The sequence below is a fragment of the Epinephelus lanceolatus genome, chromosome 10, assembly GCF_041903045.1.
Source record: "Epinephelus lanceolatus isolate andai-2023 chromosome 10, ASM4190304v1, whole genome shotgun sequence".
Taxonomy (NCBI): Eukaryota; Metazoa; Chordata; class Actinopteri; order Perciformes; family Serranidae; genus Epinephelus; species Epinephelus lanceolatus.
This window is the reverse complement of record NC_135743.1, coordinates 36209361-36236372: the sequence shown is the minus strand read 5'-3', so window position 1 is coordinate 36236372 and position 27012 is coordinate 36209361. Positions and strand designations below refer to the sequence as shown.

The 27012-nt window shown below is 42.0% G+C and overlaps 1 protein-coding gene across 2 annotated transcripts in view; it reads right to left on the bottom strand.

Annotated features, from left to right (window-relative positions):
• vps13b (vacuolar protein sorting 13 homolog B) overlaps window positions 1-27012 on the bottom strand; it is a 354297-nt gene that overhangs the window by 259605 nt on the left and 67680 nt on the right. For both annotated transcript variants that reach the window (XM_078171989.1, XM_078171988.1), the window contains exon 17: window positions 15624-15808. In XM_078171989.1, the coding sequence (XP_078028115.1) occupies window positions 15624-15808 (185 nt within the window). The remainder of the gene's footprint in view (window positions 1-15623; window positions 15809-27012) is intronic.

Sequence of the window (27012 nt, the reverse complement as noted above, 5' to 3'; positions counted from 1 at the left end):
ATCCAGTACCAGAGGGAAAGATAGAGAATGACATAGGCACTACATAAAGCTAGGCTGCCCTTCCTGGAAACAATATAGCTTACATACATTTGCCATAAAAGTATTGCACCAGACGTTTAGCTATATTATTGAGTGTGTCTCAGTGAACCTTAAAACACATGACCCATTTACCCTGAAAGAACAGAACATCGTAGAGAATGGATATCCAGATCCAGTGACCATTTGGCCTTTTTCAAAACAGTACTATAGGAAAAATGATTGCAACAGTGATGAGTAGGCCTCCACACAGACTGACTGTTCCCTTGAGTCCTTCATTCTTCTGGAAAAGATGGAGATGTTAAAAGTGCAGACCGATCTGGAACACAACAGGGGCCATTCCTTCTGCTCTATTGACTCTTTGATAAATGGAACTAGGGGTATCACTATCCCATGTTGCCCACGTAGATGTCCTAAAGAGCACGGTGCACCTGCTGGGGTGGTGGTTGTTGCGTGGGGGGGCTCTGGACAATGTTTTGTCCAGCTGTTAGACTATAAAAAAGTGGGGTACACAGGAAGAGGAAAAACACAAGGGTTGGTAGTTTGTCGACTTAACAGTGGTATTCAGTTTGGTTTATGTATGTGAGATGCATTAGTGTGTATTACAGCCGTGTGTGTGTGTTTCTGTGTGTGACTGAGCGAATGAGTGGGTGAATGTGTGTGGTGCTGTTACTCTTCAAGCAAGGGCAGGTGCAAAAAGTACATAAACACACAGCTAGAGGCCAGAGGCTACGGCACTCCATCAAACACTGTGAGGGCAACCGTGGGCAGCTGGATTTGCCATCCTGAACACAGAGTGTGGAAAATACGAAGAAAAGCAGGGATATAAAGTCACTAAAGATATACTATGGGATAGAAAGAAAAAGAAAGAAGGAACAGATTAAAAAAAAAGAGAACGCACACACGGCTGGTGCAGTATGGGATGTAAAGGCTGCTTTTTTGCTTTCTGCATAACTCAATAGTTGGCGTGCATACGTATGTCTCAGTATGTCTGTGTGTGCATGTGTGTGTGCAGGACATCTGCAGACTTGCCATGTTTTACACATTCCAACATGTCCTGCTCTCACTGCTTTGAGGAATGGTATGGGAAAGTTGTATGTCCATAATGCTAGACCAGGCGAAGCCACATTTTAAAACGAGAAGCACTGTGTTTTTATTAGCCTACATTCACAAAACACTTCTGTTAATATCTCAGAAATACTAAGCAATTTTCATTTCTAATACTATAGAAACATTTTTGTAGTGAATAAGCCAAGACATTCACATGGGATCACTGAAATGTTATAAAATGAAGAAGGGGAAGGCAGAAGTCCTCCTCTCTGTGTGAAAAGTTTTTAGTGTATGTTCTTGAACTTTAAAAAGCATCCAGAGGTGCCATTAAAATCTGATACAGAACCTGAAACTATTTCTATTACTAGAGGTGAGGCCTGAGCACTAACAATATCTAGAACAGGTTGATGCATACTACCAGGCCAGGAAAAGCAGATATGGAAAGAGAAGGAAGCTATTAAAGCTGTGTTTTGATTCAAGTTATTACACCTTTATCCCATGCAGTCACATTATAGCCATGCATAAGTGAGAGTTCGCCTACTTTCCAGAAAACCATTCCCAGGCTTGTATTTATGTATTAGGAATCAGTTTTATATGTGATGACGATCAGCTGACAAGAGGATGTACACTATCGCCAAACCCTAATGGGCAAGCAGTCAGGCAAAGACGGATAGTAAAGTAAAGAGAACCTAAAGTACTAAAAGCTCCAAGTCTGGCAATGGGCCCACAGCAGCTAGGGGGCTGACAGAAAAAGAGGTAGACAAGTTGGGTAGACCAAAAGCAGCCAGCTGAGCCATTAAGTGCTGATGCAGAAACAATAACTGTCTCTCCTAAGTCAGGAAGGGCTGAAGTAGAAGCAGTAAGTAGGAGCAGGAGGTCTGCTGGCACCTTGCCCAGTACTGACACACAGCAAAAATACAGACACATGCAGAGAGAGTGGGACAGGAAAACAGACAAGGTGAACCAGCAGTGGTTTGTCCTGCAGTTAAAGCTGAGACGAGAGCAGCTTTGGCAGTCGGCAAATACAAGTCTGAAGGGAAGAGTCATCACTTTTAACAAAATCTCATTTTGAGATTAACAGAAAATGACTCTTAGGATAGTAGAGACTTAAAGAAACACAAAGGCAACTTTAGTAAGGCATTAAATGTTTACAATAAGGTACCTGAAGAGAGTTGTGACCATCAGAATTTGGGGGGATTTTTTTTTTGAGACTCTCTACCAGCGACTGTGAATAATAAATGAAAGCAGTAAGTCTGGTGGCCTTAAACGTGGTGTGGCTTATGGTGTTTGCATGAAACAGCAACAACAATTGATTTTAAAGGTCCAGTGTGTAGGATTTAGTGGTATCTAGTGATAAGGGTTGCAGAACTCAAACTCAAACTTCTCCCGTGTGCCATGTATGCTGGAGAACTACAGTGACCAACGTTAAAATGTGTCTGGCCCTATTGAGAGCCAGTGTTTGGTTTGTCTGTTTTGGGCTATTGTAGAAACAAAATGGCAAACTCTGTGTAAGAGGACCCACTACGTATGTAGATATAAACGTCTGTCAACATGAGCAGTGACAGCTACTACTGTTAAATAAACCACATATACTCAATTGCAGCCCCACTGCCAGGGGTTGGTTATTCTAGTATATAAAGAAACCTCCATCAACAGTCAATTCGTCTGCACCTACATACACAGAGGCAAGATGTTTTAACTAAAGAAAACCTCACAATGCAGTTGGGGGGATAGACAGAGAACAGAGTAAGAGACAAGCAGACAAGTGTCTACACACGCACACACGTACAAGCACATACAAACACAAACGCTTCTCCCTGTGAGGCAGCCCAGCTGAGCGGCTTCCAGCACACTGGGTAGAGGTTAGAGTGGTGGGGTATGCAAGTGGTGCTCACTGCCTGTAATGGTCGAGGTATTAAGACAGTGATGGGGTGTAAGTGCTGGTGGTAGCGGAGGCTGGGGGTCTAATTTCCATGATTACCATTCCCTCCAGGTGCTGCCTGCCTTTCCGTCTGTCCACTAAAGCAGTGACACATGTTCTCCACACATTCAAACCTTGGTACTCTCTGCCACCGAATTACCACAATTAAGGAGTCTTCATGCGGAAGCAATTTGGCCAACACTAATGGGCCTAGGCAGTGGGGTTTGGGAGATGGTGGGGGGGTGCAGAGCAAAACCAAGTGAAAGAGTTATAGAACAAGTTAAAAAGATGAGAGAATGAGAGTAAAAAGGGAGAGACAGATGTGTGAAGAGTGATAGAGAAACATGTGCTGTGACATAGAGGATTCCCACATTGCCACTTGTAAAGAGATGATTAGTCGGTGGTGAGATAGGCCATTAAAACACAGTTCTGGATGAGAAGGCCTGCCTCTCAATCTCCCATATCCCCAGCCTAATGCTGCCCTGACAAATTTGGTTAGCATAAGAAACAGGGGCATTCTGACTTTGAAGTAGCAGCCAGGATGGAATGCCAGTGTGGTTCCACCATGAGAAGGATGCTCGAAACTACAGACCGCAGCTAATGACGCTAAACCAGCCCCTCCGTCACTGAAACGTAACTCTGGATTACTGCTCCCTCTCTCTCTGTGACTCGCAAGATCTCTGTGACTCTACAACTCACGCTTGCTCTGTTCTCAGGCTCTCTCCCCTTCTCTTCTCTTCCCGTATGGAACAGTATTAAAGGGAAACCAAGCAGAGTTCTTGTTTATCAATAATCCACTGAGATCAATATTTATGTCTCAGCTTTGCAGAGGCTGACTATGTCTGTGTGTGGTGGTAGCCAAGACGTGACTGGGGTTTCGGTGCTGCTGAGGCACTTCAATGGGAGTTGCAGTGGAAATTTATGGCCTTGTGACGTGGAGCTATGTGCTCAGTCGGCACTAGTCAGTACCCTTAGATGGGACGGTTGGCTCACAGCAGGGAGCCAGCTCTGCAGACACTACCAGATGACATAAATACAAACAGATTTATTTGGGGCTGTCATTGATTCGGGGCTTAGTAACATTCAGAGCAGTCTACTGTGGGCGCTTTAAAGCCTATTCTACTGACAGTGCATTTTGTTTCATGTCTCACTGATGCTCTTTGCTTTGTTTGTACTTGAACTTTTTAAACATATTAGACAGTTATTAAGCTACTAAATTACTTATCAAATTTACTGTTCTTTTAGTTTTGCTTTTAATCATTATGCCCTGCTGTATGTAATGTATCCCTCATGAATCTTACTCTTTGCACTATTACTTACTTTAAGGTGAAAGTAAAGGCCATTGTTAAATCAGTCTCTCATTTAATGGTTTTAATGTTTTAGTGATGCACCTGATGCTTTCCTGATACCATAACAGTTTTTTTTTATTATTCATTTAAGTGACTAATGCAAATTCAATGCAGAGCCTTCATTATAATATAAAATACAAACAATGTATACTAGGGCTGTAATGGTACATGTATTTGTGTCGAACCGTTCGGTACGCAACTTTCGGTTCGGCACGACCCTGTACCGAATTATTGGGCGCAGGATATTATTTTATTTTATTTTGTTTTATTTTAATTCCGTTTTTGCGAAACGAACCATTTAAAATATCTAGTTCCCCGACGGACATAATTGAGTGACGGACCGAGTCCGACCGTAAATCTCCGCATTCACTTTGTGCAACGCATTCTCGTATTTTGACAACATGGCAAGTGAGCCTGACGAACCTGAAGACCCACCCGCAAACCTTAAGTCCTCCGTTTGGGAACACTTTGGTTTCAGGGTAAAATACGAAGATGGAAATAAACAAGTGGACAAGACAAAAGCAGTGTGCCGACACTGCAGAACAGCGATTGGGTATGTACTTGGAAACACGTCTAACATGCTAACGCATCTAAAGCGACACCACCTGAGTTTGAATGTTAACCGGCACGACTAGAAAAAGCAATCTGGTGCAAACTACGATAAGAAAGAGCGTTTCCCTGACCATCGCGCTAAAGAAATAATCAACGCCATTGGAGTTGAGTAAAATTGTTTAAGCTGCACTTTAGATATTGAAGCATGTTTTGTTTACTGCACTTTAACAAAGTGGGAAAGCTAAGTAAGTTCCTAGTAAAACTGAATCTGAGCAGGCTTTAAAGCTGACCAGCTGCACTATACTTTTTATTTGAATTGAGTAAAACTGTTAAAGCAGAAATTTATATTTTTCATTCAAAAAATGTGTTAAAAAAACAGCAGGATTTTATTTTGCACTTTTATATTTTCATTCAAACAATGTGAAAAAGCAGGATTTTATATATATTTGTTTCATTCAAAAATTGTGTAAAAAGAGTTAACTGCTGTGGTGGTATGTTTTAATAAGGTTACCAATAAGTAAAAGATATTTAATAGTTGTCTATTTTTTTCATTACTGTACCGAAAAAAACCGAACCGTGACTTGTGTACCGAGGTACGTACCGAACCGAGATTTTTGTGTACCGTTACACCCCTAATGTATACCTTACTATAATAGTATTTTTGACTTGCCTTCATATGTCTGCTTAATGCACTGTCTATTGATGACACATTGTAGCAGTCCACAAGTCTTTACCATGGTAACATTTCATTAACTATGGCTGCAGGGGGGTTTTCATATCATATTTCAGTTAACCCTCCACAGGGGAGAGTCGGGAGTCGAGTGTTCCAGCACTTAATGACAAAAGCTTATATCTACTCTACCAAAGCTTGGCCAGCCAACTAAACTGCCCTACTCAACTACCAACAACCAGCCAGGTTTCTAAAAAGCATGATAGATCTTTGAGATCAACTATCAATTTAAGTGCTACACTGTGCCAATGGTATATTGGATTTAGTGGTAAGTGGAAAGATGCCTCTGAGAAACCATCAATGATTCATATAAGAGAGCAAAAATGAAAAGTTGTACATGAAACTCAGGCTTCCAGATCCTGTACTGGGATCATCCATGTCCTCCAACATGCCTGGAATCACATCTTATTTCCCATGACAGAAAAGTGGGCTACTATTCAAACAAACAGGGGAGAGAAAATCCTTGGCGCACTCTCAGTAGACTTCTGATTTCTTTTAAATATCATCTTTCGCCAGAAGCCAGCGGATGGTGTGAGGAAAAGGGGAATGATAAATGAAGAATCTGGGTGAGAAATGACAAGCTTGATGTCCCCTGATGAGTGTCTGAAGTCACCAACCACGAGGGGGAGATGTGTGTGTACAGATATATACAGACATGTGTGTGTGTGTGTGTGTGTGTGTGTGTGTGTGTGTGTGTGTGTGTGCGCGCGCACAAGTGCAAAGCTGTAGTGTGGTGAAAATTGACTTGAGATGTTGTTTAATGGAGGAGCAGACCTCAGGCACTTTATGTTCCTCTCATCCCATTAAACATATAAATATCCATGTAATCTGATGCCATATTGTGGGACAACACAACACAACAAACTTCTGTTTTGCATTGACTCCACTGGCTTCTCTCATTAGCTCTGGACTGAAGTGAGCAACCGAGAAAGAGCAGAGAGCTTCAGGAAGACAAAAGAGAGGAGGAAGGCCTGAGTCTGGATTGACTTAAAACATCATCACAATCTGCCAGGAGTGGAGCGAGGGCCGTCTGTAGCTCATTGAAGTTTTCATTGACAAGAACCGTCTCAAGTTCCATCCAAGATTTATTTATCGGTTCTCTGATGCTGACACAACGTGTTTTTAATGTCAGAAATAAGGTTGCGTATGGATGAAAAAGCCCTCTTTCTTTCCTTTGCCTCCTGCTTTCTTCCTGCCCTGATGTCAATCCGTGAAGCAGACAAGTAGACAGGCAGAAATTTCTCTCCAACCAATAAGTTACCTCTTCAAAGAAGTATGGATACTTGAGTGAGGGGCCAGGCCATGCTGAAACAGACATCTCAGGGTTTTCATTAAGCTTCCCATCTCTTTACTGACATTTGTGACAACCACAGACCATGAAAAAAGGCCCATGTCCTTCCTTCTTTCACTTTCATTGTGGAACAATGAAAAAGGACTATCAAAATAATCTCCATGAGCTAAGTCTATGGGCCCATTATATGACAGGGCAAAGCTGCATGTTCCTCTGGCTTGTATTGATTAATGGATGGGAGACATTACGATTATGAGTAAGAAGGCCGTGTTAGCCAAAGCCTGCACAGGAAAACAGTGAACAAATGAGTAGAGTGTAGCCTCCCCTGCTCGGTTTCATAGCCAGAACTTTGCTACCAACAGCTGCATTATGGGCAAACAAGAGAGAAACACCAAAGAGGGCGAGGAGGAGGGAGAAAAGATAGACGGGTACATTCTGGGACCAGACAACATCAAATGCACCACAGCATACCAGGGATTAGTTTAGGGCAGTGACAGAGCATTATGAAAATTGACACTTTTTCCCCTCCAATAACACAGAGCTATTACGGACACTTATTATGCTGCAGCGTCACAGGGGGATTTGCGTCAGACCCATGCTCCTGAAGGCAGTTAGATCACAGGGATGTGAACTGCTGGCCATGACAGGAGCAGCCTTTTTCATGCAGTGCAAAAATGCGTAAAAACTGTTGATGACATGGTCTTCTAAGAGATTGCGTTTGTTTCCAAGCAATGGGAAATATCAGTGTGAAGTAAAGTATAAATATTTCTCCCTGATGTAACCTTGAGTAGTCTTTAGTCTTTTTTTTCACTCTTTTCTCTATTTTTCGGCATACTGCCCCATCCCCCATTGGATGGGGGAACTTGAAAAAACAAAAGACTTGTTTTAACAATGATAATGTTGTGAGTGAGAGCATAAGTCCTGGACTATTATAATCAACATGCTTCTAGTTGCTGTGCAGTGAGAGCATAGGTTTGCTGTATCCAAACATTCTTGCAGTTATTTGCCTTAAATGGGATCGTATGCTGTGAGTTTAGGAGAACATATTGGATTTGCTAAAGATGGAGATGGGCATACATCTGTGCATATGCACCTCTCTTTTTCGTGTGTGCGCATGTCTAACCTGACACTCAATTAGGTGCAAAAGCTGGGTTTAATAAAGAGAACCAACGGCCAGTTGTGTTTCTGGGCACTGAGGTCCACCCCACACTCTCAATCTCTTTATTTCCTTCTTTCTGTCACATTTCCTTCAACCTTTATTTTCCCTCTGACTTTCATTTTTCATTCTGCTCATTATATCGTTCACTCTCTCTCTTCCTCTTCCTCTGTTCTTTCCCCCTATATCTGTCACGCTAAAGTTATGTCGCAGCTCATATATCACCCAGCAATCATCTAGAGCACGTCTGGTGACCACCACCAACCAACTTCTACCAGACCCCCCTCCTCCTGTCCTTGCCGAGACCACCACAGAGCTCTGTGGCCAGAAAACCAGCTGTGGTAGCTGCATTAAAGCTGAATCCATCAATGGTGGAAATGCCAATTTTATGCTTATTTATACGACCTTGATCTTTTGTCTTTCAAAAGACACTAAAACAGGGAAACAGATTAAAATTATGCTCAAGCACTTCTGCTCTGCAGGGCAAGAGTTTGGATTGTAGAAAGTTATTTGGAATGGGCCTAAGTTTCTGCTCCACTTCCTTTTGCCAACTTGGTTGGAGATCCTGTACTGGTCCCAGAATGGTTCATTTAGGGAGGACAATGTTCAGGACAAGCCCATTAATATGAAAAAAGAAGTCTGTCAACAACTGAGCCTGGCTCAAATAAAGGGGGAAAATATTGACTAGCATATGCTTTTCTGTAGCTGTCACTCTGATAAGGCCAAAAAAAAAAAAAAGTATTTCCCCCAAAACCATTACAGTTCACTGTACAGTCCATGTGATGGATATCACTGACCAAAAATCAATAAGTCAAATGTTGCTCAGCTTCGACTCAATTCCAGGCAAATAAGACAAGGGGGAAAAAACAGGCTATGAAGCATTTCTGCTAGTAGCTGTGTTTAAAAGGAAGCGATAGGCATCCAAAAAAAAAAATACCCATATATTATAATGAGCTGTATCAAGTCTTGAGCATCCTGGCCTCTCTGTGTGTCGTCCGGAGGGTTAATGGCAATGTCACATATCAAAGCACAGAACCAGACCTCTAATCTCTGTTTAATCTGTGAGACAAAGAGCGGAGACACAAAAAGCAAACACACAGACATGCATGCATGCAGGCCAATGCAAATTCATGAACATATGACCATGTGATTATTCTCATAATCACATGGTCATGATATAGGTATAGGCAATATTCACAGTACATGGACACGAGATCACTGGGTCATATTCGTCCAGCCAGAGTTGTACCATCTGCAGGTTTAAGAGCTCTCTGTGACTCATCACTATGTACTGAGCTATAAATACACCTGATGAAACTGAAAGACTCAAGTCCATTGACTAAAGTCCAAAGTACATGAATCAAAATCCAATAAAGCTATCATCAGCGGGGGAAAAGATGAAAAAATACTATTAGAAAACCTACAGGTTCTGTGTGTTCATGGCAATTTACAGACGAAGGATTCTAGGATTTTATCAAAATTTAACTACAGTACAGGGGATAACTATGAAAATACAGTAAGAGCAATGACTGTAGATCAACCATTCATTCAGCAATTTATTGACACTGGTGTCCATAACATGTAAACCCATTTTTCTTATATTGTTTATTAAAAAATGTGAATTTCCAAATGTCATTATCAAAGGCACACATATGTTTTGGAGGAGTGGCATGTTTTCTACAACATTCTGGGCTAATCTAATGTCTAAAGAGGCAATGCAAATGTATACTGACTTTTCAGCCACTGAATATCCAAATATTTGTTGAGACAATAAACTGAAGAATAAGCAATGAGAAAATGAATATGTGCTCTGAGATTACTCTTTCCCTGTAACAAAATTAGACACACACTCACCATACTCTTATGCACAACATGCAGTACACTCACACACAAATGCATGCAGAGTCAAGTAGTGTGTGGGAGGTCACTGTGGTCAGTGTGTCGCAGAATCTGAGGTTAGCAGTGGCTAGAAGCAGTGGTAGGCAGGAATTACTGGCTCTTCTCTCCTACTATTACCACTACTGCCACTACTACAGTATGGCTGCTACTGCAAACCACAAAACTACGGACTATGCTCAGGATTTTCTATGAGTCTGTGGTGGCCAGTGCTATCCTCTATGCTGTTGTGTGCTGGGGCAGCAGGCTGAGGGTGGCGGACGCCAACAGACTCAACAAACTGATCTGCAAGGCCAGTGACGTTGTGGGAACGGAGTGTGACTCTCTGATGGTGGTGTCAGAGAGGAGGATGCTGTCTAAGCTACGAACTATCTTGGACAATGTCTCACACCCACTCCACCATGTGCTGGTCAGGCACAAGAGTACTTTCAGTGGGAGACTCATACCACCAAGATGTACCACTGAGCGCCACAGGAAATCATTCCTGCCTGTGGCCATCAAACTGTATAACTCCTCCATCTGAGTGGCCCTGAGACTTTTTCACACACTGCAATAATTTAATTTAACTTGTGCAATAACCCCATTCACCCTGACTGTATATATTCTGTTTGTGTAAATAATCTTGTTCAGTTCACAATATATATATGTATATATATATATATATATATATATTTATTTATTTATTTATGTTTATGTTTGTTAATAATTCCTGTTTATTTAACTATATATTTGTAAATACTATTGTTTAAATTTCTTATATTTTCACGTATTTTTCCTCTCTTGCAAGGAGCACCTGTAACATAAATAATTTCCCCTCAGGGATCAATAAAGTATTTCTGATTCTGATTCTGATTCTGAAAAGCATCCTGGAAGTATAAACAAAGAGAACATGTAAGACAGGCTGGCCGCTGGCAATCACAGGAGAAGAGGAGAAAGAGAAGAAAGAGGAAGAAAAATGAGGTGGCGTGAGACAACAAATTCAGCAACAAAATGACATAAGACGGACAGATGAAAAAAGAGAAAAAAGAGAAGGAAAGTTGATAGCATAGAATTGCACAGAAAAGACGGGAAAAGGGGACAACAGCAAGAAAAAAAAGCAAGAAAGGAACAAAGAGTGGGTTTGATAAAGCAAAAAATGGAAGCACGTAAGACGGAAATACAGCAGGGCAGAGCAGCAAAAAGACACAGACTTGTACTGCCCAGTGAGGGCAGCTGACAAGGCCGAGGACTTGTGGGCACATACTGTAAGACTGCATGCACTACTGTGTGCACAAACAAGCACACACCTCCCTATGGACCACTTCTCCATTTTCACCAAACAACCAGACCAACTGCTGCAGAGCTCACCAATAAAATACAACACTAGTATGAGCTTCACTGGAATGCAAAAGGAGAACACTGGAATAATGTGTCACCACAGAAAACTCTGCTCATGTCTGAGCCAAGCTCGCTACAGCAGCATCGGAAATCAGCACCGTCCTACAGACAGTTGTGTGACAAACCAAGCCGTCATGCAACAGCCAGTGACTGACAGAGTCCGATTCTCAAGGAAAATAAGATTTTACGGTTTGTTTTCTGATTTCACTCAGTCGTCTCTGGGCTTGCACACCAAACACAGTCTACACTGCATGTGCTGCTTGCTGGGTAGCTGCTGTAGCTGCCACTGAGCAGCACAGTAACTCGAAGTCTTACAAGTCCTAGTGGCCGTGATCCAGTCAGCTGCAATGATTTTAAGTCTCTGACTGTTGCTTTAATCTGAGTCCACCAATTATTTTGAAGAACATTTTACAGTCTGTCAGTACCTTGAGATTAAAAGTGAAGCTTTGTGGAGTTCTCACCCTTGCTGAATTGTGGAATTTCCTTTGGACAGAGAATGAAATCTTATACCCAAATTGCTCCCCCGCGAAGGACACTGACCATCTGTGTTATCAGCAAGACCTCGATATGAAACACCTTCCACTATTGAAAAACCCTGTAACATCAAAAGGATAGAAGGGAGGAGAAATTCCTAAAGGAATGAAAAAAAGCACATGTTCTCAGTGAAAAACTTTTGTTTGCCATGTTCAGTGTTTGGCCTCAGCATGTGTGTGTGTGTGTGTGAGCCCTGTCCTGGCAATGGCCTGATGACTGCTGGTTGGTGACACAAGAACAAACACACAACCACAAGACTTAAATCTGGATCCAGACCTGAATCTTGTGAGCGTTATAACAGACCCCTGCTTTTACCACAAACAGTTGCAGCCTGTCAGCCGCCAAGTGACACTAGTGGAAAAATGCAGCCACTGCTAAGATTGCAGACACTTTCACCATACGCAAGGCCAGATAAGTGGCACCATGTCAGTGGTTTAACAGCACGATCCCCATATTTGTCATTAGATAGATTTGAATAATGTAAAGTAAAGAGGACTGCCTTCAATGAGGTTTTCATCAGGAGTTATAATGCTAAGGTCTTTGTAGAAAATGTACTGGGTTTGCCTTAGTTAAAAAAACAACTGAGAGCCAAGCAGAGCACAGGAGCAGATGAGTGAGTGGGAAGGCAAGTAGCCAACGCAGAACAGCCTGCAAGGTCCTGTCATGAGTGGGCAAAACCATGTTGCCCACAGGAACCAAAACTATCCAGCAAGGTTGCACTGGCTGTGCAGGAAGATGCACTACAGCAAACACAGTTCACAAACATAAACTCTGCTTACTTCACTCCACATCTCTTCTTGCATTTCCTCATTTTCCATTTCTCCTCCACACTTAAGCTGTCGCACCAAAGATTGAGAGGGATTGGGACAGCTAACATCTTCCTTAAGGCCTATGAGTGTCACCACAATTTCAAAAGCAGATACAGTACTAGACATCTTTGGTTATATCATAGGAATTATTGCTGAGTTTTATTCCCCACAAAACATATACTTACACAACACATCACCTATTCCCCTTCACTCTCTTGCCTTCTAAACCCAAAATCTTTTCCCCACTGCTCTTTTTCTAACCTGCCAGCACACAGGCCAGATGTGCAAATGTTTCTCCATGTTTCTATTCAAGCCTGTTCCAAGAGAAAGGCAGAGTGAGGGGAGAGGAATATTTGACTTCACTCCACGGGAGACCAGTTTCATAAATTTTGGCGGCTGCACAACGGTGAAAAAGGTAGCTTGGCTGGCTTGGCCGGGGGAGAATGTTGACGGCATACCAAACAACATGATCCTAATGAGTTGGAAAATCCCTGGCCCTCCAGAGGACTGTCCAGATGCTACCGTCATGAGAAACGCTACTGTTTTATTGAATGCAGGCTCCCCTCCCTTTCTTTAACAAGGGGCAAAATTTATTATTTGACCATTAAGGCATCCTAGGCGACATGAAGCGTAAAACTGTTTCAGAGTTAATTTGCCCTTGGCTGCAGGTCCAGTACCCCACACTGGGCACAAGACAAGTTGATCTTTATGCCAAAGTGTCTCATGTAAAGGTGTATATTTGAAGACCTAAAGTTTTGGATATTTGCTTGCACTCCTGGTATAGGATATGCTGCTGATTTGCCCATAGCTTACTAGCTACTATCAGGTTGACTTGTTTTGGTCGAATGACAGTCTGGCACATGGTGTGCTGAGCCCTGAGAAATAACTGTTAAACTTTTCATAAGACAGTCAAATCACTTTAAGCTCAAGCCAGTTCCATATATCTCTCTTGACAATTTACTGGTACTGAGAACCAAGCATTTTTTTAGTGAACTAAACAAACAAAGGACCGTAAATGTACTTTATGAGATTTCAATAAATCAGCTACAATGATGAACGCATTACCATCCAATACAATAGCCTAAAAGAGACCAGATGAACAAAGTGATGTAGTTTCTTCTTTGACTATTCATGACTGAAATACAGCATGAACCGCTAAAGGGCACATTTGTCTTTTGTGTATGTGTGTGCAAAGTCACTGAGTTGCTAATGCAAAATTTATATTGCTACCCTACAATCACCAGTGCAAAAGAAAAAAGAAAAAAGAAAAAAAATGCAGGGAGCCTACTGCCATGCAGAGCAATTACAAACACATGCACTAGAAAAACAGCTTTGGCTCCTCTATGATAAACCTGCTTTCTTTCTCCTCACACACCTAATCACTTGTCTGCTGGATGGAAATCCAATGTGCAACCAAACAACGCAGTGTCAGTGGAAAGGTCAGGGGTCATTCGATCTCAGAACCCACTGGCTATTGGTCTGACGATGTCAAGCCTCGGAGAGCAACAGCCAATGTTTCAAGGTTTCGAGATATTCGGGCCAAGACTACCTCTTTCATGTACCGGTCATTACTGCTAATCTTTATAGACAGATATCTGCATATGGATGAAGATTAATGTAGGAAAAACTAACAAAAAGCTAAATTTTCATCAAACGATAGCCAATGGGTTCCGAGATTGCATTGTGGCCAATGCGTTCTGACTCTTTTGCACTCCACACAAACTGTTTACCTGCTGCTCAAATGTAACTGGTCAGTACTACTCGTACTACGAATGGACAACAAACGTAAACCAAAACTCTTCCGAGACCAAAACCTTGTAATGCTGCCTACAGGTTCTGCATACATATGTAGATCAGTGGGGGCTGCTGGTCTTTCAAACAGGGGGAGCTCACTTTAAGTTTACATCATAAAATTTGCCATATTGTAGCGAGGCAGTAAGTTATAAAAGGAAGATTTAAATGAAGCCGTTTTCAACCACACTCATGCCATAGAACCACAGCAAAACACACCTCAAAGATTTTCAGATGAGTTTAACGGTGAAAACGAGCTCTATCGCTTATGGAAATAAGGAACTCCGGACAGCACTCTGTCAGAAGACTCCACTCGCAAATATCCGCATGGGACTGAGCTCGAAATGCGATGATACCGGTGTGTATTTCCAAAGATCTGTCAATCACAAAGGGGTTCAGCCTTTTAGACAATTCCTCCAATCATCATGCATACACCGAGCGTCCTCTCCCGCCTACCACTCCATTAGGTCCCAGGGAAGTTAGGCCTCCATGGAAGTGACAATTGTGTCGCATTTATCCAATGACCGTCTCGCTTTGCTGCATGAAAAAAACCTGCTCAGCGCTGTCTCATAGGAATGCTTGGAGGCTTCACGTCCACCATGCTGACATGAGAATGTATGACAGGGAGGTCACGTTTGACAACTGGTGATAAACAGCTGACGTTTGAACATCATAGTCATGATGTTAAACACATCCTAGCGCACGTTTAATGCAATGTAAATTCTTATTTTAATGTAAATTCAATAGTGCATATTTGACCATTTCTTCTAGGAAATTTTAGGGGAAGTTCAGCCTCCCTTGTTGTCTCAGAGCAATCACCCCTGATGTAGATATATCTTTTTATAGAGACTAGGGGTCATTTGACTGACACACATACAGATATACAAAAACTCAGAACAAATTCATCACACACAAATCCCTAACTACCTACAAGTGAAATGTATGTAGGTATGCTGCAAAGATAAAGGTAAAGTAAACGGGTCTGCAGTAGCTGCTCAGAGATCAGCAGAAAAATACTTTTTACTATTACCTTGGTCAGGCATCAGAAAATAATGAAACTAAATTATGGTTTAAAAAGAAGAGGCAAATTCAGTTAGCTTCAAATGGTCTACTGTAGAGCATGTTGTTTACCTGGAGCTTTGTACACCTCACGGAGCAAGCTTTCGCTGAGTGTCAACGGGGCTCCATTGACCAGGCTGTGGGTCCAGCTCTGACAGATTGCTTGGAGCAGAAGCGTCTGGGCCCTTGTGGCCTGGACAGTGAAGTGGGGAAGCTCAAAAATACACTCTGTGGTGGGGACCGAATTCCTTTTACTCCTGCAAGAGAGGGACATTAGATGAAGAAAGACAGGGTTAGATAAAGGATAGTACACAGGGAGAAAAAGAGACACAGAGAGAGTCAGGATACAGTGACAATAATATATGAAGGAATGGAGAGTTGCACATAAGCGCCAACATACACTTAATGAAACAGACACCGGTGGAAACAAATGGTTCATGGCTTCCATGAATCCATCAATATAACATCACAATATAAAACAGCTCATTGATAGCGCGAGTGGCCAAATAGGTAGGACTACATTCCAACAGCAAATTGAAGAAGTACCAAGTGCAAGCCAAGCTTTCCTTAGTTACTTGGCAGGTAGGTGTAGTTTGCCTCTTTGCCGCCGACCCTTTTCTCCCCTCCGTCAAAACTGTGATGATGATTTATGTGAAGAGATGTACAGCCCAGAAACCTGACCCTGAAAAGAATCTCTACGCATTTAACATTTCATCTGTCTCCAAGAGTGTGGAGGGAGAGAGTTTGTGTGAGTGTGTGTGTATGACAAGCTGATGAGTTGAGCGTTCAGGGGGATGAGGTAACAGCACAGTCGGATGGAGTCCTCCAGGCCCCTGTCCATCAGAACCTCAGTGGACCATGCTCTCATTTATCATCTGACACACACACACACACACACACACACACACACATTATGTATTTGTTCTTCAATCCCCCCCTTTCTAGTATTTGCCTCACTGTCTCCCCTATTCACTCTGTAATCACTCATTTATATCCAAACACACTGAAACACACTTCTCGCACATCTCCAATACCACACACAAAAACATCTTGACACACATACACTGCCCATCAAATCCCTGAATCAGGTCTCTGAGCTCTTTTTCTATCCAGGCTGTGAAGTAATGGCTCCTCAGTTCTTCAGATCTCATCCATGACATCAGCAACAGCAGGAGGAGGGAATCCCCACTAAACGTACACACACACCAACCAAGGAATGACATTATACACAGTGCTGAGAGTGATAGAGCACTTGTCATCATCACAACTACTGATCTGTATCCTTCACATCTCTCTCTCTTTCTCTCTCTCTCTTCCCCTGTCCTTCCCTCCCTCTGCGTCCCCAGGAACCTCTGTTCACTGGAAAAACACCCAGGGAGCCTGAACTAAACACTGCAAAACAAGCCTGTTTGGTTCCACTCCTGTTTTCCTCTCTTCTGCTCTGAGAGGTTCTTCAGCTGGGTTTTTGAGGACTGGCAGTGCCCCCAGCCTAGATACACATCTACTTTTTAAGGGTGTGTGTGCGTGCACATGTGCTCGCTTGACTACACATTGTAATGGAGGCAAGCGGCGCTGCTCTTTGTGCAGTGCTTTCGGTGAAAATAGAACCGTGACTAATTCCAGGGATGGCTGCGGCGTGTCAGGAACGAGCATCACAGTTCATTTAATCACACATCCATTTTGGTCTGGTCCCAGTTCAGAGTGTGGGATATGTCACGGGGTCTCTCCCTCCGCTCGGCAGCTCTGCAATCGTTTAACTCCTCTGCTTCCCTCCCTCTCTTTCTCTCCGTGTCTCTTTATCTTTCCCTTTCTTCTGCTCCTGGGTGGTTCTGCAGGGTGACATGAGCTGTTAGCTGCACACAGGCAGGCCCAGAGTTCTTAACTGCCTGCTGTCTCAGAGGGGGACTACTATGAGACAGAAAGAGAGATAGAGTTTGATAAAGAGAGATGTTAAAGTATAGGAAAAACAAAGGCAGTAAGAGAGAGAAACTCCAAACGTGACAGGGTCAATGAGTTTACCTTGACAGCACACATATACATTTTGAATTCCCTAGAAACATATGGTGCATTTGGCACCATGGTGAACCAAGCAATGTCATGCTCCTCTACTATTAGAAATCACTACTGTTGCATGCTATACAGCAAGACATCAATCAAACTGATTTTCATGAGTGTTCAAATGTGTGCACGTCTGTGTGTGTGTACACGTAGCAGACTGCTGCTGAACAAAAGAAAGTGAAGGGGACCCAGCAACAACAATGTCCCCACATGCAGAGCAAATGTGCCTGCAAAGCCACTTCAATGAGAGGACTGGCAAGGGATGAAAGTTTGTTGGCTTATTCCAGTGTTTATAGCGTTTCAGGGGAGCTGTCATGTGCATGTGGTCGTCTAAAACTTTAATTATGCACCTGTTTTTATTATATTATGCCCAATTCTTTGCAAACAGCAACTTGGATCTTGGAGCTAAATGAGAAGCAGAAACTCTCATTAGGGTGTTTTGGGAATGCTGGATGTGAGGACAGCCAGACACTCATCGGATTTCATTAAGTAGCTGGCACAGACAGTGTTTCTTGCTGCAACATGGTAAACAGCTTTCTGGCAGGCAGTTCTTTCACTGTTACCACAGGCTTTGAAGGAAACAAAAGTCTCAAAGAGGTGGAAATGGAAGAACTAATAATACCTGCGTCATTAATAGCAGTAAGAAATGACTACACTACAACATACATCTTAAAATGTGAAATATGGGCAACTAACAAAATGCAGTCTACTGGTTTAGTACAGTATCCATACTAGAAATGGACTCTGTAGCCTGGGGAGCAAAAGTCATTAAAGCATACTTCTACGCTTATAATGTGGAGACCCACCACCAAAACCCATTTTGGATCCTGACTCATAATTTAAGAAATCAGGTCCTTGGCTTGAACTTCAGTGCACATTGAATAGGCTGTCTCTGACCTCACAGTAGTCCTTTAAGTCAATAACTTTTTTATTAAAACACAGAGGCCACCAGGAATATGTTAAAAGGAAATCAAAATTAGTCAGGAGCTATGAAAAATTAGGTGTTTCAATTTCAGCCAATGAAATATGCTTTCCTCTGGTGTATTTCAACAACATTAGGCCTCATTTCCCGACCTGTCCTCCGTCGGTGCCGTGACTGAGTGACAAAGAACTGGACCAGGGCTAGAACAGGCCAGTTGGCGGACTTGCTGACTGCTTGGCTGGGTAACTGGCTGACTGGCTGGCACAAGGTCTTTCTGTCCAGTGTCCCTGTCAAAATCAGGCCCAACAGGGCATGGTGTTGTGCAGGGGGCGTGAGTCAGAGTCATAAGCACTGTACCAGCTGTGGTGCTCTTTGCCTTGACTGTTTCCTCTGTGTACATGCTCAAATGTGGACATAAAGCAGGGACAGCAAATTATTTTTAGTCATTAAAATGAATGAGTGAAATTGAAAAGGAAGTTGACTTAACAGAGGACCCTCACAAAACATTTTTTGTTCGTTCCAAACAAGGCTGAGAGCCATCTGGTGACCCATTATGCCATTACGAGCATAAGGTATCACTAGCTAAGCCTAACCTCTCATTTAATCAGCCTCTAGGTAACCCGTGTCTGTAGCAAACCTTTTTCACAGTATAATAACTGAGATCCATTCGGACCATTGGTTCTCAGGCTAATCAGCTTCCTGGTCTGGTCTGACTGTGGTCACAACTATATTTAGACAAATACAGCTGGGGCTCTAGCTAACAGGCTGTGATTGCTGGTTTACAGAGGCCACACACAAGCACAAAAATGCAAAAAGGCACACAAGCACAAAAATGCACATACCTGTACAGACACAAATAGATTACTCTTTGCCAATATGCACATATACTTAGATGCCAGCACAAATGCTGTCACAGAAGCACACGTGTATACACACCTGTACATGCATGCATACAAACCAGTAACAGCAGGTTGGTTAGCCAGAGCACGATCGGCGGCAGTAATGAGGCCACAGCTGACAAGGGGCCTGCTGCTCTAACAACCTCTAAATGCAACAATTATAAAACTAGCTGCCAATATGAAAGTCAGAGAGGTTTGTGCGTGCGTGCGTGCGTGCGTGCGTGCGTGCGTGCATGCGTGCGTGTGTGCAAGCATCTGCAACAGTGACAGAATGCTTGTTCTGTAAGCTGAGCAAAAAGGGAAGAGGTATAAAGAGAAACAGAATCAAACCCTGAAGAGAACACGAACATAAATGAAGGGAAAACAGCAAGCATAGGCAAGAGAAGGATAGAGACCGCAAACTTGCAGGTCATATGTTATTCTCCAGGTAAAATAATACCTAACATGGGGAGTCTCATTAAAAAAGCCATTTGGAAAAGCTCCAGTACAAACTCAGGAATAGCAGAACTGGTAGGTTGTTGCTTTGTACTTTTACAGACAAAAATAAATGTAGCCTAATTAAAGACGGCTGGTTGGGGTATGTGTCTGTGTGTATACACAATTAGGTGAGTGTGTGTGTTGCGTACATGTAGATGGGCAGTAATGTGTTGAAATCTGGATATGATGGCATTAGTGCAGATGTTCTGACAGAGGACACTACTGAGAAAGCAAGCATGAAGCAAACTAGAAAGCCTAAATTGCAGGGCCAAATGTGGTCAGCAAATTCTTTTTTTTTTTTTTTTTTTAAAGATCCACATCTTGCCGTGATTGAAGGAATATCGCCAAGAGCAGCTGGCCCTAATGGTTTACACAGTGTCCCAGAATACAAGCTTGGAACCTGTGCACAGTTTCCAGAAGGTTCATTTTTGTTATTACTCATATCCTGTACAGTACCGAAAATCAGTTTCCTCACTCTTTCCAAAATACAGTGACACAGACAGCTATGGGGGCTGGGAGGTCGGCAAGAGATGTGGAGCAAGGTGTCTGGACTGTCAATGGACCGCAGAGAGAGAGGGAGGCACACTCACACAAACACACATTCTCTGACACAGGTGGAATTTGTCTGTAATGGGAGCTTAATGGGAAATTCCAAATGAACTGGAACATGACACCAATAAACTGTTTAAAGTTAAAACTTAGTGGAAGTACTCAGAGATAACATAGACTAGATCCAAGAAACTAAAAGAAACAAAAAGTCAACAAGATAGTCAATCAATTTTGACTGGCCGAACAATGTGCTACTTTCTCTTGACTTAAACTTATCTGTGTCCACAGCAACGCCAATGTAATCCATTATGGGCTGACATATTTGTCTGATAGATACAACAGATAGCCACCGTCTTGGGACCAGAGATAAGTTATCTGAAGTTTCTACAAATCATTCACTGTCACACCCTACCTTAATTATCAATACAAACATTCCCCAACTCAAACATGTTAACCAAATCCCCTACTGCTCTTGTTTTCCAATTTCAAGAGCTGTGTTGGAGGGAATCAGACTGAAAATGGAGGGAAGGCAAGAGTGACAGCTTTTAACGTCTTTTTTCTTCCTTTCTCTCTTTGTGGTGCAGATTGATTTGAAGTATTGCAGAATTCCCCATCTTGCCAAGCCAAGGTCACTGACCCCTCTTGAAAATAACCAGAGTGAGTTATGGGCTGCTCTCAAGTCCCCTCTTTTATCTTACTACAAAAGACTCACTACAGTGTCTCGCAAAGTCTCCAAATGAACATTATAAATCATTCAAGCACTTCACACAGAACAACAACACCTAAGTGGTCAACTTGGGGGGTGGGAAACTTTTCGCACCTGGATGTCAATTTGGTTAAACGGCTGGCATTTGAAAAATAAGAAAAAAAAATACTGCCATAGAAAAGCCAAGCAAGCATGTGTCAAGTCAAGGGAAAAAAACATAAGAAAAATAAAGAAGAAAAAAATAATTTAAAAAAATAATAACATGGCACCTCTAACTCATTTATTACACTGTTTGTCTTTCTTTTCAATTTCACATAATGTTCTTTCATGTCATTTCTTTCATTGACTGCAAATGGACTATGTCAATGGCTTGATGGGAAATGTAACTAGAGCTGCAGCTGAGTCTCTGACAGGAAATTTAGCAAATGCTGTTTTCAGCAGCAGCTATAAATGACTCTTGGCCATAATTATTACTCGTCTCAAGAGTCTTTTGAATCCAGCTTTGAAAATGCCACTTGAGCAGGTAAAGAAGATAAAGTGGTCAACAATGAGAATTTTCCAAATTTGGTTCAAGTTATATTAAAGCTGACTTTTCAGCACACAGTGAGATTCCGCATGACCATTAACAAGCAACAGTATTTTCTGTAAAAGCATCACATTAACTGGCAGCCATCTTTTATAGATGCAATATATTCTAATTAGGCTCACATCACACCATAGGACTCCTATTACTGTGTTAATATTTTTACCTTCAGGTACTGTATAAACTTCCCACTGTATATTCATCACTGTGTTTTTCTTTATGTAATGTAATTTAGTCAAGTGAGGATGTTTCACTGTGATTCTGCTGGTGCAATTACATGATTACATTTTCATTGTATCTCTCAACCACAATCAATGTTGACATCCATTCTCTAACCTCACCAAACTCTTTAAGTGTCTGTGTTGGATCTGGGTATGAGTTAGGAGGAGGCAGGGACTGTATTTGCGGCCACAGCTCAGAGTTTTGTGGTTCCCCAGGGTCAAAGGTGTTCCATGTGTGCATTTCTCAATCATCAGTCCTAAACAGCCCAAACTCTTCATAGAAAGAAACACTCCACACTCCTCCCTCTCTCCCTCTCTCTCTCTCTCTCTCACTCACACACACACACAGGCACGCACGCACGCACGCACGCACGCACAGCCCTCCCCTTCCTCCCATCTGGAGCACCCCTGACCCAAAACACACACATATGCTCACAACCTCACACACACACACACACACACACACACACACACACACCTCACACACACACAATTACAAACACACACACTGAGATTCATTCTCAGGAGAGGGCTTCATTACACAGGGATTACTAAAAGAAATGTTTTAATCAAGTTGTGCAGACAGCTGCAGACCGCAAGGCGAGAAAATGGCAATGACGTGGTTCATCAGGCGTTAAAGGAAAACACATCAAGAGGCCTGTGTATGTGTATGTATAATGGTGTGTCTGTGTGTGCATGTAGCTTCCTCCCTCTGTCCAACATGTCCAGCTGTGGAGGACATGCGGCTCCTTATAAGGACACACAGAGATAGGAGACCTCTGTCCAGAGAGTACAGACCTAATATCACATATACTTTCAGATTCTGCTGCTGACTTTTGTACGACCCGTTGTCAAAACAACAAATGCAGCAGTCAACGGAAGCACCGGCTGTCCATTATTTTGATCCAAAGTAGTTGTCCTCAATATTAGTCTCCCAAGGCCTTTGACCTTCACGCAGATGGTCACTGAAAATAAGAATTAATGATTTTCCCTGAGCCTGGTTAAAAAAGCTGTGATTATTTTTTCCTGTACCGCCTTGTTCCTTATTGACCAATTGCAGTTTTTTCCTTAAGCAGGAAAAAATTGGATGGGCTTGAATCTGGGAAGCGGCGGAGCAGCACTGAGGCCTGGTGGGGAGGAGAGGACAGTGGAATGCACACCACAGTAGATGATAATCCACTCAGAGCTGATAATCCATCTACCCTTCCCTATTTCCCACTGTTTTCCCTCCCTCAAGCTTCAGTTCCTCAGATGACTAATTCAGGCATTAATAGAGTCTTTCAGTCGACTGAACATCTACAGCTGCTCCTGAATTCACTATCTTGGCTCTGGCCTATACATCCATATACATCTCATGGCATAGTTAAAATTCAATAGATATTCTTGGATAGCAACACTATTGCCTCTTGACAACATTATAGCCTATAATATACACTTTAGGGCCAAGTTAAAACCCATGTTGATTTAAGCTACCAAATGACACTTGTAATCATAAGGGCAAGGACGCAGCTTCTAAAGCAAAGTGACTTGTCTGTAGCACTGAGAGTTTGACACAAAGGAATGGAAGCTTCCATCAGAACTGAGACGTCAATCACTGAGAGCACCAGCCTCACACTAGCTGATGCCATTTCCTTAAGACAAGGCTCCTCAATATGTCCATTGATCTCTGTCAGCTATGAAACCAAATAAAACTGTCTGACACCAGATGTAGAGGAGGAAAAAAATCCTTACCACAAAGTTGGCAAAAATACTTTATAGACTGTGCCACACGAAATATGATGTTTTACCTTGCAGCTCACAATCCCTTGCACTCCTGTGCTTCAGAGTGAAAAGTGGAACAATATTACATCATATGCCATTCCAGGCTTTTAATACACACCTGTTAATACATAAAGCCTACTTGTTGCAGTGTGTGCTTAAAATCCCTTCAGCTTCATCATGTGAAAACTTGTTCTTTCTGAAAACATTCCCATGTTTCTTCAAGAACAGAGAAGGGCCTAGTTCTTGCCCTGCGTTGTTCAACTAAATGAATTCCCTGCTGCTCTTATGGCCTCCGAACCACAACTCAAAGCTGAGCATGACCACAGCAACCACACGTTGATTTAAGGTCATTCAATTATCCTTCACCATCACAGAGCACAGTAACGTTAACCCAGCCTACACAGACCTCTCACTTAAGACCTTGATGAGTAATACAAGCGATTACTCCATTATAAAATCAACACTAATCAAAGTTTGGTTGAGGGGCACAACGGTTGACGCAGAAGCTGTGTGTGTGTGTGTGTGTGTGTGTGTGTGTGTGTGACATCATTCACAAGATCTCTGTCGTAAGTCAAATAAATGTATACTCAGTGCACAGAAATGGACTTTTCCATCCAACAGCCACTCCCAAATCAGTTTTCATCAGCCAAAATGATTATTCCAATTCAACTTGTTAATGATATTGCCTGCCAAAATGGCTAGTAGACAAATGTAACAGCCGCAGTCAATGTTCTCACCAGTGAGTGCTGTTCATGTACATTTGCTAAATTTGACTTGGATCTCTATGGCTCACTACTGAAGGACACAGAAAGCATTTGTCCTCCTGTTCTTGGCTGTGCTTGGAGACATAGACCAGGAGCAGCTTGCTATGACTAACTATGAACAGGAGTAATGAGGCATTACAATCACACCAGAAGCCTCATGCCTCAGATGCCTCAAGCAGCCTTCATAAATCACAACATGAGCTAATCTAAAGTCTAGACTACTGGTCCAGACATAGTAATGGACTTCTCAACTTCACATAAAAAAAATCCTACAGGTAGTGCTAAAAACTGAACTCGCCATTGACAATGCTAATAGAGTTAGATCAATAATTAGATATCAAGGGAGAGCCAACATTCTTTTCTATTCAGAAACACTTGTAAGGCAAGTCCGCTTTCTGTGGCTATATAACATGCACCTGTAATACCACATGCTTAAAGAAATTATCCCCTCAGAAATAGCTGAGCGAGGAACAGGGGCTGCTAAAAACGCCACATAAAAGCTGGCATGGGGCTGAATTATGACCTGCAATGCGACGAGTCACACTAGGCTGCTGCTGGTTTGTTGGTTGGTTGGTGGGCCCCAGCCTTGGCCTGCCTCCATATGCTGTTGCCGTCAGGTGGCCCTGCATAAGCAATATTATATGGTGTGAGCAAAAGTGTGTGCGTGAAGTGTGTTCATGTGTCTGAGAGTGAGGTTAGGTTTTTGGGAGATCGATGCAGGTGGCACTTCTAACATCCATTCCCTACTGCCACCTCCTTCTGGCTTTTTTTAATTTTTTTTTTTTTTTTTTTTTTTGCAGGCACCGATATTATCTGGGATAACAGGTTTAACAGCCAGACCAATTGAAACTCTCTGTAGAGTCCCTGTGAAGTTGGCGGCCACATACATTGCCTTTCATTAGGGATAAGTACAGCCTGATGCCTCTCAGCTGCACTTTAATTCACTGGGAGTGAAAGTTCATTTCAGAGGATTTTGGCTTTTTGCTATCCAAATGACTGCCCTGTTAGTACATGGTAGTGTACCAAGAGGGGAAACTGCGACTTCAATACTTTTCAATAACTCTGCTCAAAATCTTAGCTATGTCAGTGCAATCATTTTACACAGAAATTTTTAAGATTTCATTTGATTTATTCCTGTTATTATTGTTTAATATCAAACAATATAAGTTGTTTTTCTTTGCGTGACAAAAAGTTTTACACAAGAATTCTCACAAATAATTTCAGATACAATATGGCTGATAATAATAATAATTAATTCATATTGCAGATGAGGTTATTCATAAACTATAAGAAGTATGCCATTTGTTGTTTACAAAAATGATTGACAAAACGTGATGGTCATTATAAAATACAATATTAAGCAATTATAAAATCTCATAATCTGATTTTTTTTTTACTGTTTACAAAAATAGTGGAGTACCTGTTTTTACTTGTCAAGACTTTTTATAGAATTTTATTCAGCCATTAACATTTCACTTTCATCAACAAATCTTAGTATCACAGGTGAAACTGCAATAGGCTGTTGTTGAGTATAAAACATTTAGACCAAATTTAAATATACGCATACTTTAACATACACAAGAAAGATAGATGTAGGTAAATATTAAATTTAGCTGGAGTTTTTTCTAGTTGAAATGACCCCTGTCCAGTGCAGATAAACATCTTTGTGGTGGTTTTAGCAATGTAAGTCTTTCCACCACTTTGGTCCAGACTGACATATCTCAACAAATATTAGAGTGATTGCCATGAAATTTTACAGATATTCATGATTTCCAGAGGATGTATCCTAATGACTTTGATGCTGTCTTAAAAGAAACCTTATCTCAGTGTCTCAATTGGCATCTTCTACGTTACTCTAACTCCAGAGCCCAACCAAAGACTGTAGTGACCATAGTGACAGTGATCAAGTGGATGTTAGCTTACTGTTTAACAACAGCTAACACTCGCTGTCAGTTACATATTAGCCACTGTGATGCCTTGTCTTGTCACAGGGTGGTGTCAGAATCAACTTTATCATAGTGACAACAACCAAATGACACATTTCAGTTGGTTGTGCAGTTTCCAAGTTTGTTCCCACATCTCCACACAAAAATAAAATGGCCAGGTGGTTAAAACATTACAACTGAGCCGAGGTGCCCTCACCAGGGCGTTTTGGGACAACATATCAGGTTGGCAGCTCCCTAACTGGATGATCTTTTAATGTTTACAAAAAATATAATATGTGGAACCACAAGGTCAAAGTCAATTTATTCTAAAGCAATTGTTCTGCCTTAAAAATTCATTTTGCCTTAAAACTGAGAAAACAAAGACATTTTTGTCTAATTGGACAAATCCAAGGTCCCACACACAATACCAAATGCCCAGTGAAAGCCAGAGCTGGCAAGGAGAGGATGTCAAGGCAGTGTACTTTCCCCAGTAAAAGCCCCTTGCTGCCTACTGTGAGAAGACGGAGCCTTTGTGGTGAGACTGAAGGAAACATGAGCTACAGAATGCACTGCAGGCCAACTCATCAAGAGAAATG